The following is a 15,173-nucleotide window of genomic DNA, read 5'->3' on the forward strand; positions in this document are numbered from 1 at the left end:
TTTTGCCATTTCTTTGCTTTTATTTAAATTAAGCTTGAATGCTTGATTTTTCTTCATGATACACCCACCTGGGTAAGTTTGGATGGGGGATCATGAATGCCAAATGAACTGATTAGTCATCAGTTTAATTCTTGTGGCTTTTGTACTCCCTGGCCGCTGGTTCCCTGCGAAGACAGAGGCGGCCTCCCCTGAAATAGACGCAGCCCAAGGGCATCGTGGGTGACTAATTGCTGTTGAAAAGCTTAGGCCTTGTCAACCTAATGCCTTCAGACATTCAAAATGAGGTGGTTTGATTAATAATCTTTTCTTTTAATTCACAAGAATTTTTTTTTATAAAAAAACATATCTATTCACTCTCCCTGTTGGATTCAGCTTAGGAGAAGACATTTACACCTCTGAAAGAGAGAAATCGAATTACATATTTTGCTTAAATTGGTTACCTGAGGCAGCGAGCTATTTTTTTATTCTCCTAAATCTATTATATTTTGATTCTTCAAATTCGGTGACTCTGTTAGTGACTAAGAGGAATTGCAATCAACCATTTGAAAGGTGGCTCTTTACTTACGACTCCCATGTCCAGGGGGACAGGCATACGTGCCTAAGCCCCAATTTATTTATTTATTTTTAACTCAAAGAAATCAAGTCCCAGGAGCCAGATGAAATCACACCCTCCCACCCAGTGTGAACTGACTACTAGCTATTTTCTTGCAGCCTTGAGTTCTAACACCCCAAATTACAAATCTTAATTAATATTTGACTGTGACTCTCATGTCATATGCCTCTGGGAAAATCTCATCTTCTTATGAAAGAGCTAAAAATACGTGTCTTAGGGTCAGAAAATTGAGCCTAAGATAATGAATGAAAAAGGAAGGCTTCAGTTTGGTTTCCTAGTTTTGTTTACGTTGAGCTTTAGAGATCAAAACTAAGGAATACATCTACTGCTCTGATGTTTACCTGAAGCAGAGTTGATTGAGTTTTATGCTAAATGGAAAGCTGAGTGGGGATTGATACATGCTGAAAGGCCCCTGCCTCTGCTCTCCCCCTGCTCTGCCCTGTCAAAGTGCTCTTGTGGGGCCCTGACTGTTTATTGAATTACTGATCCTCTCCTAGATTGTAAGGGTTGAGAGGGAAGGGGGTTGCCTGTCTTGTTTCAGTCGTCTGTCCCCAATGCCAAGCACAGTGCTGGGCACATATTAGACACCAAATCAGAGCTTTCTCTATGGATGGGTGAAGGATGAATGAAGGATGGATGGACAGGTGTAGAACCAGTTCTTTTATGAGACTGACAGAATTTGTGACAACTTAGTTTTAGATCCTCCCCTTGTCCCAATATTCCCTTCTGTATTGTGAGGAGAATTTTCAAAGGACTTCTCATTGACTTGTCTTTTCTGTATTCTGTGGTGTTGTCTCTTTAAAAAAAAAGAGAAAGAAAGATCAGAATAGAAATGTTCACCTGGGTGTGATTGCACACCCAACGGAATGAATAGGGCCGTGCTAGTGCTCTGCCTTCCTGTGATGTGCTCATCACTGATCAGAGAGATGCAGTCTTCTGGCTCAGATTTTCCCTAAGTGACTTTGAGATGTATCATACAATCCCATGTACAATGTCGAGAAATCGAATGTATAATTAATTGATTGATTTACTTTTCCTTCTAAATCTCTGAAGACTGTCCTAAAAAAAGAAAGTCAGAGAATTGGTTCAGTTATCCGAGATAGAAATTTTGAAACGTCTGTGTCTTGGCCTCACCCCTGTCCTAGAATATGTGTCTAATGTCATCATGCTTCATTCATGCAGACAATGATCAAACACGGGTTAGAACCAGCTTCCTGTACACGCAGCCAGCACTGAGCGAGAGCCAGCTGTGTGCAGGGCGACGGGGTGGGGGGACACACAGGACCAAGGTCCCATGAGCCTTCCTGCAAAGCCTTCCCCTCGTTTGGTCTTCGAGTGTGCGCTGGGACGGACCCTTGTGATTTCAAGGAGAGACTGATGTCGATCGCATGCAGTTTCCTAATGAGGATCAGCTTCCCCGAACCACTCCTTCATCCCTGATGCTTTTTGAAGGGAACCATCTAGTACATTCTCAGAGGGCCCTTAAAATGCCACAGAGTTGTGTGCCGTGAACAAAAGTAAACCGTGAAATTGGAGGCCAGACCAGTAGAGGTTTTTTGGCACGTCCTGGAGAGAGGAGCAGGGAGGAATAGGGATGCTCAGTGTTGCATGGATCACCTTGATCTCCAGATGGAGGTCCTTGGCGGGGAGGGGGTGACACTGCGGCAGAGGGTGGTCCTCAGCCTCCTCTTCCCGGAATCCCGTCTGCCAGCGTGGTGGACCCACTCACCCGCTTGCAGCTTTTTAGGAAGGCATCACAGTCAGGTTTGGCCCCTAATTCAGGCTGCTCTGCAGGAGCCCATAGTTCAGCACAGCTCACTCGCAGCATTCTCTGGTTCTCTGTTTCTAGGGGAGGCCAGTGCCTCCACCATGTGGGATAACAATGCCTGGATGTTCTTCTACGACAACAGCACGGGTGGTGAGCCCCCCTTCCTGACCCAGGACTTCATCCACGCCTTCCAGCCGGATGCAAAACTGATTGTCATGCTCAGGGACCCCGTGGAGAGGTGAGCAGTATAGATTTTTTGTTTGGGAAAAGAAAAGGCAGTTTTGAAGCTGCTGCTGCTGCTTTTTAAATAAACAAGCTTAACTTGCAATGTTACTGCTATTTCTTACGTAAATGTTATCCTTGGAGCAATCTTCACTGCATCTAAACAAATCGTGGGTTGTTTCCTTAGCCATTCTGACCCTGGTCTGTGGGCCTTCAGCCTCTGGCCGGTCTGACCTGGGGACATGGCACTGCCCCTTGGGTGAGGTCAGTGTGTGAGAGGTGCCCTTGGAAACAGGGGTGTCAAGGTCCTAGAATTCCTTGTCTCCCAACTTGATCAGTGCTTTTATCCTGTCGGCTCTGAACGTGCAAGCTCCACCCTTCCTTGAGAGACCAAAAGGAAGAAAACGACTGACAGAGCTGCTTTGTTGTAAAGAGCAGGAGCTGCCCAGTGTGGATGAGGTCAAGGTAGCACGCTATTGAACCAACAGTCTGAGGGTGGCCAGGCCAGCACTGGGTGATGCTGAGGTCATTGATGATGCCTTTGTGGATGGCAAACTCTTAGGGCTGCCAGGACCTTGAAATCATTTAGTTCACGCCCTCCCCCTCCCCTGACCAGTATCCCTGCACCAGAGGTAAGAGGCTGCAGTCTGGTCCAGGAGTTCCCCATCCAGGACAGCCAGTCCCGCTCAGACAGCTCTGTGAGAGAATCCTTCCTGTGCTGAGCCCAACTCTGTCTTTTGGGAGCGTCCACACTTTGGACCCATTTCTTCCCCATAGAGCTATGCAGACCATGTCTAATCCTTTTAAATGGGAGTGCCTGCTGGATATTGAAGACAGTGGCCACGGCCCTGTGTCTTATTTGCCTTTGGGCTAAATGTCTCTTGTTACGAATTATTATACCCCACCCCCCACCAAAAACAAGATGTGTGTGAACATGAGCTTGAGGGTCTTCACTGATGGACTGAGACTAAGATGAGGTCACACTGGATGAGGGTGGGCCCTGACCCAGGAGCTGGTGTCCTTATGAGAAGAGGAAATTTGGACACCGAGACACACAGACACAGGGAGGACACACGTGCGCGTGGAGGCAGAGGCTGGAGTGATGCTGTCTAAAGCCGAGGCAGCCCTGGGTGGCCGGCAGCCCCAGGAGCCGGGATGTGGGCCCGGAACAGACTCTCCTCAGAAGCCCTGGAACAAACCAGCCCTGCTGACAGCTGGATTTCAGACTTCTGCCTTTCAGAGCTGTGAGAGAATAAATTCCTGCTGTAATAAGCCACACGTTTGTGGTCCTGTGTTACAGCAGTCCTAGGACACTAATACCCCCTGGTTCCTTCCTTGGGTGGAGTATGTTCCTGGCCCCATAGCCTTGCCAATGACGACAATTTTAAAAACAACCATAATCTCCCACCCAGAGAGTCTTTATTTTTATTTTGGCTTGCATTCTTCCAAGCTACTTATCTGTGCAGGTAAGTGTAGTGTGTGTGTGTGTTGTGTGCACAGCTGTGTGAATATACAGTCTTACATCTTGCTTCTTTCATTTCGAATTGTTGATTTACCTCCGCGTCTGCCTTGTGGCATCTGCAAATGACCTCTGTGCGCTGCGGTCATCTGGTCAGAGCAGGATGGCCGCTGCTCTGCCTCCACCACCACAGCCCTCCCGTATTGCACCACGGGGCCCGTCTCGGTGCTGCAGAGGGGTCCTCTCTGCCTCCCTCACCTCCTCCAGCCTCGGGACTCCATCCACGCTGCTTCTGAGGCAGCCCTGACCTCGGAGCAGCTCGCATGTCCTACCTGCTAGTTCCCACACCTCAGGAGGCAGGAATTTGGCCCTTCTGCTCAGGGCATGGGCTGGTCCCCCTTGACTTGAGAACAGTTGACACAAACCAGCTGTGCTCTCGTGTGGACATGATTACATAACCACCAGCCTGGAAAGGCCTGGTGACTAAGTGACCCCATGCTGCCCACTGAGGTGTTTTCACAGCTGCTGCCCCCCCCCCCCACCCCAGGCCACTCCTGCTGCAGTTCACGAGGCCGGAACATTCTCGGGGGTGCTCGGTGCTCGCCCAGTGTCTTCCTGTCACATCTCCCTGTTCCTCATTCTGCAGGAGGCCACACTGCCTCGACTCCAGAGGGCCTAGAGGGTGAAACCTCAACCTTTGTCGCAGGGTGGTGGGAGCCCTGGGGACGGGGTGCTCACAGGAGTGGCTGTGGTCATTACCATCTGTGGTTCAGCCCCAGGCGGGGAGGGAGGGGGAAATGTGGCACCGAAGACAGAAGGAGCTCCTAGTGGGGGAAGTCCAGAAAGGCTGTTCTGGAGGAGCTGAGGCCAGGCGGGGTTTTGAGGGCTGAGTAAGAGTTTGCCAAGTAAACAGAGAAAGAAGGTGGTTAAGGGGAAGGAGTGTGCTGAGCAGGGAGAACGGAGAGCACGGAGAGAAGGACTGCGTGTTCTCTTGGAGAGCAGGGCCAGCTTCCCTGAGTGTGTCCCTCTCTCCCTGCGGTTCTGATTCCACCTCTGAGGACACAAGTGCCTTAAAGGCGAGCTTTTAACAGGGAGGGCTGTCATGCTGCCCGGGTTCAGACACTGAGCCAGGAGCCGGACCTGCCTGACTCTCCTCTCAGACCTCAGCCCAAAGTCCCCTTTTTAGAGGGCTCTTGGGCCCAGGATGGCCATCCCAAGGAGTCCTCTTGGTGGTCACTGAACAGAAAGAGTTCCTCAGTTAAAATGTTCATTGATTCCCAGTCATATGCTGGGCACTGCACTTGGTGCTGAGCGGACATACGTGGGTGCCTGCCCTCCAGGAGCTGCCCTTTGTCAGGAAAGTGACTCATTGACTCTCATGACGCACGTGATGGTGCCGTGGAGAAGAGCAGGTTGTCATGGCAACAGCCTCATCGGGAAGCTAACCCAGTCACGGGGCTGCCTACTGTACTTGTCATCTACTGCTGTGTAACAAATCACCCAGAAACTTGGCTGCTGGAAACAACACACTTACTATCTCACACTATCTTCTGTGGGTCAGAACCTGGCACAGCTTTCCTGGGTCCCCTACTTTAGGGTCTCTCCCAAGGCTCCAGTCAAGGTGTTGCCGGGGCAGGGTCTCATCTGAAGGCTTGACTGGGGAAGGATATGCTTTCAAGCAGAATTCAGTTCCTCAAGGGCTGTTGGAAGGAGGGCCACCGTTCTTTGCTGGCTGTTGGCTAGAGGCTGCCCTCAGTACCTTGCCACTGGGCCGCGCCAACATCAGAGGCTGCTTGCTCCATCAGAGCCAGCAAAGGAGGGAGCTGCTACCAAGTTGGAAGCCTCCATCTTTTGTGATCTGAGCACAAGAGTGACAGCCCATCACCTTTGCCACCTTCTCTTAATGAGAAGCAATTCCAGGCCATAGTCAAGGGGAGGAGATTATAGGGAGTGAACACCAAGAAGTGAGGCTCTTGGGGTCCATCTCAGAGGTTACCTTCCACACCTGCTTTCTCCGTGCTGCTCTCTGTTCCCCCAGGAAGCCATGCCCTTACAGCTGGAAGAAGAGTAAGTGCCGGTGTAGCACCACATGTGGTGGCAGGGCCCCAAAACACACAGGGGAGTGTGTGTGCATGCATGTATTTTCTGTGTGGGTTACTGGCAGCAGCAGCTGTTCTGTTGCTTTTTAAATATTTATAAGAGCATGTAACAATAGGAATTTCTTCTTTTTTGAACCCCATGACTCATGGCCTATCTGAAATGGCTGGCTCATTTCCATCCCAACCAGAAAGGATGATAAATATTGGGTGTTGAGGTCACTCTTGAAGAAACAAACACTTGGGGCCCAAGTTCCCATTAGTCTAACTGGGTCCTGAGCCATTAACCCCTTCGGCGAGTGGGAGATTCCCTGAGTCTCTTGCTGCCCGTGGGAATGGACCAAATTGTTCTTGCCTTCCACAGATAGGCTTGGAGAGGAGTGGGGAGAAACCTTTATTTCTACTTTTAGATGCACGTTTAGCCTTCGTTTCTATAATTGATCAAAGGCAGAGGGTTTGAAAATGTTGGGAGTGTAAGTAAAATCAAAGCAATCGCTTTAAAGTTTCCAGAGAAAGGTGTAAACAGCAAGTCCATTTAATTTTCTGGTGGGGAAGAGAGAATAGTGGAAAGTGGATGGGCTGGTTCTTAGAGCCAAAAGGGTCAGCTAAGAATTCCTATTGTAAGTTTCTCTATGTAAGAGATAACGACACTTTAAAATTCAAGTTCCTAGGCTAAATCGGCCCAGTTAGTTAAAAAGAAGCCACCAATTACAAGCAGGATTTTTCTTCCTTTAGTTCAGTTCTTAAGTGGAAAAGACTTCTTTTCAACACTGCTCGTATTGGCCTCCTGCCTCTTCATTGGTGAGATGGTTGATTGAGTTTGACTCTTAATGCAGAGGTGGTCACAGCCCCCAAGAAATGCAGAAAACGGCTGGAAGGTGCCAACCCCTCCTGTGTAGTTCAGTCAAGGGACATTTGGAGAGCAGTCCTGTGCCATTGGTCACGGACTTTACCATCTCTGTATCTTGGTCTGAATTCTTCAGGTAGTCTTACCAGAGTGCAGGGAAATGACCACCTGCAGAGCCTTTGGTTTTCATGTTTTATGAAGATAACTCAGAAGGGAAGGAGAACTCAGATCCAGTAAGAGTAGAACTTGATCTTGAACCAAGTGTCTTAAACCTTGGAACCTGGGGAGTTATTTTCTTCAACTGCTTTTATAAATTTATTTTTTTAACAACCCATCGGGCTGGTTAAATAATTATTCTATTTATGATGGTAAACCAGGAATGGAAGGAATGAGGCTTTTAAAGAAATATATCCATTTATGTGCAGTTGGTCATTTGGACAGAGAGTGATGAGCGGGGATGAACCTTTGGACCAGAACCTTGAGCCTTTCATGAATTTCACTCTGTCTCCAGAGTGGCTGGCAGGGTGTGTAGATGGTGAGCAGTGACCCAGGATCATTGTGGTAGAGACACAGCCTTGGGGACCAGATGGTCTGTATTTGAACCCCAGCTCTGCCACTCACTGGCTGTGTGACCTTGGGCAAGTTACTCAACCTATCTGTGCCTCATTTCCTCATTGGTAAAATAAGGACGCTAAATGTGAATCTGAAACTAGAGATAAAGGTTTCTCCCCACTCCTCTCTCACTACCTCTAGGGTTGTGAGAATTAAATAACTTAATATGTGTAGCATGTATAAACAGTGCTAGGCAAATGGTAAATATTATATAATTATTAGTTATTATTAGGCTACAGTAGGAGCAAATAATAATAGTATCCCAGCTGAGCACCCGTGTCCTCACAAAACATTTATCAAGCACACTTGCTGTGCTGGATGCACTGGATACATTGGAGAGCAAGGTCCTTCCACGCCTGCCCTCTTACAGAGTCTTTGTCTAGTGGGGACCTAGCGTTGATTGAGCACGTACTCCAGCCTGGCTCTGTGCAAAGCCCTCTGTGCTTTGCCTGCTTTGAACTTTGCAAGCAGGTGGGAGGGCTGTCATGATGCGTCACAAGTGAGGTATGTGGGCTCCGTGGGGTTGTCACCCATCCACCGTCACCTGGTTAATAAGTGCCCAGACTGGGATTCGATCCCATGTTGGTCTGACTGAGGATTCAAGCTTTTCACCTCCGTTGTAGGTCAGTTATTGGGATGCAGACTCTGAGACAGCATTTTGTGTGCAGGAGGTTTCTAGAGAGTGCTTTCGGGACAGTCCCTGTGAGGGGCGGCAGGGCAGGACTGACAGAGGGAGGGTCACAACAGAGGTCTCAGCTGCGGACCCCACTGGGAGCTGTGCAGCTGAGATGGCCTTCCGCAAGGCATCTCCCACCCACCAGCCATTGGCTGTGTCTGCCCTGGGGAGGGGTCACTTCGGGGTGGGGGTAGGGGGAGCAGGTCTTTTCAGTGCAGGGACTGAACTGCGAGCCATGAGCAGGATGGCTCCCCACTTTTGCAAAGTTCTTGAGTAGTAAGGATGCCAGTGTGTGTGGGTACCTAAGCCTGGGCTTGGTTCGTGCACTTATCTCTGTATCAGTGACAGCAAGATGCTGACCGGGGGCAATAACCAGCTCACGGAGCAGGGAGCTGAGCCGGGTTGATGCTTGTGAAGTGCTGTGGACCTCTGACTCTACTCGAGAGTCTCTCTGGCGACTCAGCGGGTGCCCAGCTTCTGCAGGTCTCTGGAAGCACTGATTTAGTGCCAGAGATGTGTTCTCAGGCAGAAGAGGAGCTCTGGCACTCCAAGGCTGAGAAATGTTTTCTCTATAACAGATTTGCATGAGGATTAAAAAGCAGGCTGTTCCTTAGCACTGAGAGATTAATTTTTAATGTAAACTATCTCAAAGGGAAATTAGGAGAACTCCACTGTGGGCCAGAGATGGAGTGGGGGGAGGGGTGTGTTGGGGTATAAAGGTCATGACGACAGCCACAGATCAATTTCCGGTCTCCCTCGCCCCGTCTCATTCTCTTCCTTTTTCCCGTTTTGAGGCCTTGGAGGATTAGGGCTGCTAAGCAGTGGCCTTGGTGAAGACTCTAGTGGGTTGTCCTGAGCTGCTTGTTAATTTCTTGGTGAATTCAGGCATTTTGCTTCTCAGAAGCTGCCTCTCTGGGTGTCACTGTGACACCTTTGTATGGGCCCTGACAGTGACATGAAGTCACTCTGAGAGAGCTGCGCTGTGAGCGAGGAGGAGCTGGCCAGCGCGGCGCAGGCCTGTTCTCTGAAGGCCGTTCAGGAGCGACCATCTGGGGAGGAACCACATCTTGTTATTGGTGGGGGAAAAACCATCGTACTGAAAACTCCTGTGTGTGGAACACTGTTTATTTTCTCGGGAAGTGTTTACACAGTCACCGGCAGACCCGAGTATTCCCACGTGGATTGTTTGCAGAGGGAGGTTCTGTGTACTGAGGAGCTGCGGGAAGAAGAGCCCGCTGTTCTCCGTCTGCAGAGACTGGAAGGTGATGGGGGCACGGAACGCTGACTCTGGGCCGCCAGGTGGAGTTCGGGGACCTCTGCTACCCAGAGTGCGGGGCTGATGAGTGAGGCTAGTCCACGTCACGTCCCAGCCGGCCTGGGGGGTAGTGGCCATAGCTCTGCCGTAAGGTCTGCCAACTGGGGATCTAGGCCTGACTTTGCTGCTGCCTTACCCTGGGGTACCCCACCCGTCCTCTGTGCATCTGCCTTTTCTCACCTGTAGAGACACCTGGTATTGGGATCATGGGCACATCAAGTGAAAGTGCTTTGTGAGCCATACCGGGCTCATAGGTAGAGGGGATGTTGGCATTGCCTCCGTCCATGGACATTCACCAAGGCCCGTGATTGGATGCTCAGGGAGAAGGAGAGGCAGACCCAGAACCCCACTGGTGCTCAAGGGGAAAAGAAGACTTGGCCCAGGCAACCCCCGCAAATTGGAGGATTTGCATCCCTGTGGACCTTTTTACCCCCAAACCTGTAGGTTCTTCTCTGGCAGAAAATGAGCTTTGTTAGTGTCACCCACAGGCACAGGCTGTGATGTTTCCTCCACATAAGCTGGTCTGGCCCGTCCTGCTTCAGTGTTCCTCATGATGAGTTGTTCATGGTGTGTGATTCAGTGCGCGAAAGGGCCTCCTTCTCAGCTACATCAAATGGCTATTTTTCCTTGTAGGAAAAATATATATAATCATTACTGATGACACCAGGTCAAAGGTTGGGAAGTGATTGATCAGTGATTTGGATCCAGATGCCAGCAAACGGAGAGTAATGTCGGGCCGCTCTGGCTGACACTTTGCTGACCACATGCATGCGACCCTCCAGGAGCCGCAGAACCCTACAGTCTCACGGGGGGTGGATTAGAAGGTGTGAGTGAGCCGCTGGGGGGCTGCCGGTGATGATATGTAACCGTTTGCATGTATGCCGCCGGCTGGTGGGCGCTCTGGGAGCGCAGGGAAGCCAGGGTGAGCATGGCCTGGGGTGGGCCCGTGCAGGAGCCATCGGCTGCTCCCCGTCATCCGCAGCTTCAGCATCTGCCCCGAGTCTCTCCTCCAAGCACGGCTCCCTGAGACGGCTGAGGGGTGAGCGGAAACGGAGAGATGTGGAAGCCCCAGGCCTTTGGCAGCCTGCGCTTAGCTGGATGGACTTGACACTGAGGCTTGAGCTTCCACGGGCCTTTCGGGCTTGGGGATCCGAGCGACTTCTGACCCGGGCCCCTCTGGGGACTGACAGGTGAAAGCCATCAGTCCCTTTGGGGTTCTGGAATGAGATGGTGCTGGTGTTCGCACCAGTTTGTGCATTTACTAAAAACTACTACATCGTTCACTTTAAAAGGGTGAATTTTATGGTGTGTGGGTTATCTCTCAATTTAAGAATGGTATGGTATGAACAAAAATACCACAAAAGGAGGAGAAACCCGCCACAGGGGGCGGTCTCACTGAACAGGTGACGCCCCGCCTGGAGGGAAGGCCGTCAACGTGCACATCCTCATCTCCGCTAAACTGGCAAAATCGAATGAGCCGTTTGCAGTGACCAATGAACAGTAGCTTATCCACGTGGTGACAGATCAGGAGGTGAGGACGGGAACTGTGACAGATACCTGAACCTCTGTTTATTGTTGCTGCGATTTCTAGATGCCCAGCATGGAGCTCCGTAAACGCATTTGCTTTTCCTGGTTGCGCCAGTGCAGCTCCTCCTGTTCATCCTCAGTGTTTGCTGCTCTGTTATACATAAAATTGCTGTTCAGTCTCCTGTAACGTATATTTTTTGGTAATGTTTATTTATTTATTTGGCTGCACTGGGTCTTAGTTGCAGCACGTGGGATTTTTAGTTGCGGCATGTGGGACCTAGTTCCTGGACCAGGGATCGAACCTGGGCCCCCCCTGCTTTGGGAGCGTGGAGTCAACCACTGGACCACCAGGGGAGGGCCTCCTGTAACTTAAGCTTGTTAAGTAGTTCTGTAACAGTGCTGACTTTTGCTTCCAAATCACTCTGCACCTAAAACAATAAAAACTTCAAAACGAGCAAACCCCCCAAACCGGCTCGTGCCCCACTCCAGTCAGCTGCTCATTTGGCTCCGTCCCTAAACTATGAGGCCAGCGAAGGTCCTGTTGGGTCAGTGGGCTTTGGGGTCAGGCAGGCCGGGGTTGGTTTGGGGCCAGCCCTGAGGCCTCCTGGGCCACGTGACTGGTGATGACAGCGCACACCTCAGAGGCTGGCCGTGAACAGGGATGGAGAATACGTGTGTAGTGCCCAGCGCAGGGCTCCGGGAGGGCAGGCCTTGGTAGCCACGGGCAGCCACGTGCAGAGTGGACAGCGAGAAGCTTCTAGGAGTGTTCAGCCCCTAAGTGATCCTGGCTGGAGGGGGTCCCCACGGAGTAATGGCGGCCCCTGCTTTCCTGATGATCAGTACACCCACCCCTGCTCACCTAGGCTCAGAGCAGTGCCTCGTCGTTGTTGGGTGAATTCGGCTGCGACCTTGGGGTACCACCCAGATTTTACACATTGAGGCTTTCAAACTCAATGATGGCCACTCCTCTGTCCCCCTGGGAAGAGACGTGATCCCTTCCAGAGGCACCAGGCATCCACTCCCCTTCCCAGCAGTGCTGAGGTCCCGGGACCCCTGCCCTGCACAGGAAAGGCGCCTCACCCCTGCGAGTGCAGGCCTACCGTCCCGGGGCCGCCCCAGCAGCCTTCTAAAATAACCGCAGCACAGAAGGCCCGGAATGTCTTTGGACTTATATTTGGAATTGCTGTTGGAAACAGTTCTGGCCAAATGTAACACCCATCTGTTTGGGAGGGTTTGAGAGTCAGAAAATGAGGTGCTTCAGCAGGATGGGGCTTGGCAGCACCAAAACTCGGGGCTGGGGGATGGTCAGGGTCAGCTGGCCCTCACCCAGCCAGGGAGCCCTCACCCCCTCCAGCCTTGACGGCTCTTGCCGCTGGGACTACTCCCATTATGCTGGACTGCGCCAGCTGGAGAAAGTGTCCCTTGTATGAGACCAGTCTTTCTTCCTGAACCTTCTACCCAGGGTCAGTCCTTCAGGAGTCTGGGGCAGGTCTTCTCCCAGCTCTGAAGAGCCCTTTAGCCGTTGAAGCTGGCATCCTTCCTGCCGAGTCTTGCTTCTCCAGATAGAATGGCTCCTTCCCCCTCACTGTTTGGCACCCAGCACTGAAGGCAAGTGTCCTTTGGGGGCTCGGACCTGCCAGGGTGGAGCAGAGCAACACCCTCCCACTTTCTCAATGCCATACCTTTATTAATGTATCTCGAGTTTGCATCAGTGTCGCTGCAGTTCTGTGATGATTCATTATGTACTTTTGTCAACTAAACCCCTTGTGTATTTTCCAGGTTGGCCTCTTTCCCCTACTTCATCCTTGTACAGTTGGTTTGAAAGACTAAAATGTGGACATTTAGCTTTATGTCTTTACATTTCCACTTGTTACAGGAGGGTGCCTGCAACTGAAAGGGGGGTCCAGCTGCTTACTGCTTATAAGTCAATAAAGTGGCAAGGTTGGTAGAAAGGAACGTTTGCCTTGTTTTGGATGCCGGCAGCCGGTGGGGTGGGGAGGGCGGATGCCTGTCCAAAGGCCGACTCCCCCCATCTACTTTCAAGGGGCAAGAGATTTTATAGACAGAGGGAGGGGGCTCCATGCAGAAACAGCACAGTCAGCTCTGACAGTCGTCTTGAAATTAGTCATTGGTGGTCTGACCAGCGTCATCTTGATTGTTTTAAGTACAATTCATCTTCAGTTCCAGGGTTGGTTTGTTCCCATTTTCTTGAGGCCAGTTCTTGGAATTGTGGCAGCTTATGTCATGGCTGCAGTCTGGTCATCATGGAGTTAACTTCTCCACCTGGTGGGGGTTTCAGTATCTATAAGACAGCTCACAGAATATGGCTCCGAATATTATCCGTAGCCCTTGAAGAGGAACTAAAGGTCCTTGACTTTGTTTAATGATGAAACTCTTATTATTTAGTCTTGTTGGACTGTTTTCCTTTGTTTCTGCGTTTTCTCACTTCTCTGATTACGCTTACGCTTTGGCTGCAGTTTTTCCACAGACAAAAGGCAGGTGGAGGACGTGGGGAGAAGGACCATAGGGTCCTGCTCTGTTTCATGCCTACGCCAGTGTTTTGAGGTCCATTTGGATACTTGCTCTTGATGTATTTGCTGTCCTTCTCAACATTTCCTGAATTGTTTTAACCCATCCAAGTGGCTTGCACTCATCCAAGGTCATTATCTGACTCTTTTTCCCTAGAGAGCCGTTGTGGGGAAATCACAGTATTGCTTATTGAAGACATTCTTAGGAAGCACTGGCTTGATTCTCCAGGGGGACCCAATAGTGCCCTCTGGGAAAGTAAGGGTCCTGTTTTGCTTTTCCTCCTCATTTCTCTGCGGAAAAGCTGACCACACGGCCATCGTCCTCCTGCACACTCAGGTCGCTCTTCTAGGGTCTCAGGGTGGGAAGGAGGGCTGGCAAAAATGACTCCTCAGGGTTTAGAATCTGTATTCATTTCTTAGGGGCTCTTATAAACAAATTGTCACAAACTTGGTGGTTTGAAACAACAGCAATTAACTCTCTCACGGTTCTGGAGGCCAGAAGTCAAAATCAAGGCGCTGGCAGGGTTAGTTCCTCCTGGAAGCTCTGAAGGAGAATCTGTTTCACGGGTCTCCCAGCTTGTGGTGGCTTCCGCAATCCTGCCATTCCTTTGCTTGTGGGTAACACTTCAATCTCTGCCCCTGTCTTCACACGCCTTCTCCCCATGTGTCCCTGTCCTCGACTCTTATAGGGACATCAGTCCTTGGATTTAGGGCCCACTGTAGGTCCAGGATGATCTCATCTGGAGGTCTTCAACATAATTACATCTGCAAAGACCCTATTTCCAAAAAAGATCCCATTCGCAGGTACTGGAGGTCAGGACTTGGGCATATCTTTTGGGAAATGTATAGAATCCAAACAGGAGTAGGGGAGAGGAGGTCCCTGCTCAAATAGAACTTGAAGGACTTCTCGTTACAGACATGCATCCCAGCATGTGTGTGGGCTCCAGGAAGCCCACCACCCACCATGTGGGCAGATCCAGGGTCCCTGGGGGATGGAGGGGCAGGGGGAAATCTCCTCTCACCTTGCCGAGGAAGTGGGCCTGGCCTGGTTCTAACAGCTATGCACCTTTACAGAAGGTGGGGTCCTGAGTTCATTTCCCTGCACCCCAAACAGGTGACAATCAGTGTTCTCACCTGGGTGGGGCTGGGCTGGCCCGGTTGAACAATTGGACACCTCCCAATTTGTCACCTGCCATTACTTCTTGATCTCTAAAGAACTGTATGCAGTCAGCAGATGCTTCATGAAGTTACTTTGTATTTAAAATTAAACCAGATTCAGAGGCTCTTGTTTTATTTATGAGCAGCACATCTACAAGAAATGTTATTACCACAAAATAAACTCAGCATGGAAAGCTTGAGCCGAGGGCCGGGTTTTTAGGTGGCAGTTTATGTGATAGAATTCCAGTTCCACAATGAATTTAGGTAGTTGTGTGGGAGTCCTTGGTAAGAACTCTGGACTTGAACTTCCTATTAAAGTACAGATTTTGACAACAGTTTCAGAGGCATCGGT

At 50.4% G+C, this 15,173-nt stretch overlaps 1 protein-coding gene across 4 annotated transcripts in view; it reads left to right on the plus strand.

Annotated features, from left to right (window-relative positions):
- CHST15 (carbohydrate sulfotransferase 15) overlaps window positions 1-15,173 on the plus strand; it is a 74,674-nt gene that overhangs the window by 44,297 nt on the left and 15,204 nt on the right. For all 4 annotated transcript variants that reach the window (XM_057737384.1, XM_057737387.1, XM_057737385.1 and 1 more), the window contains exon 5: window positions 2,463-2,619. In XM_057737384.1, the coding sequence (XP_057593367.1) occupies window positions 2,463-2,619 (157 nt within the window). The remainder of the gene's footprint in view (window positions 1-2,462; window positions 2,620-15,173) is intronic.

The sequence above is a fragment of the Hippopotamus amphibius genome, chromosome 5 (assembly GCF_030028045.1).
Source record: "Hippopotamus amphibius kiboko isolate mHipAmp2 chromosome 5, mHipAmp2.hap2, whole genome shotgun sequence".
NCBI classification, from domain to species: Eukaryota; Metazoa; Chordata; class Mammalia; order Artiodactyla; family Hippopotamidae; genus Hippopotamus; species Hippopotamus amphibius.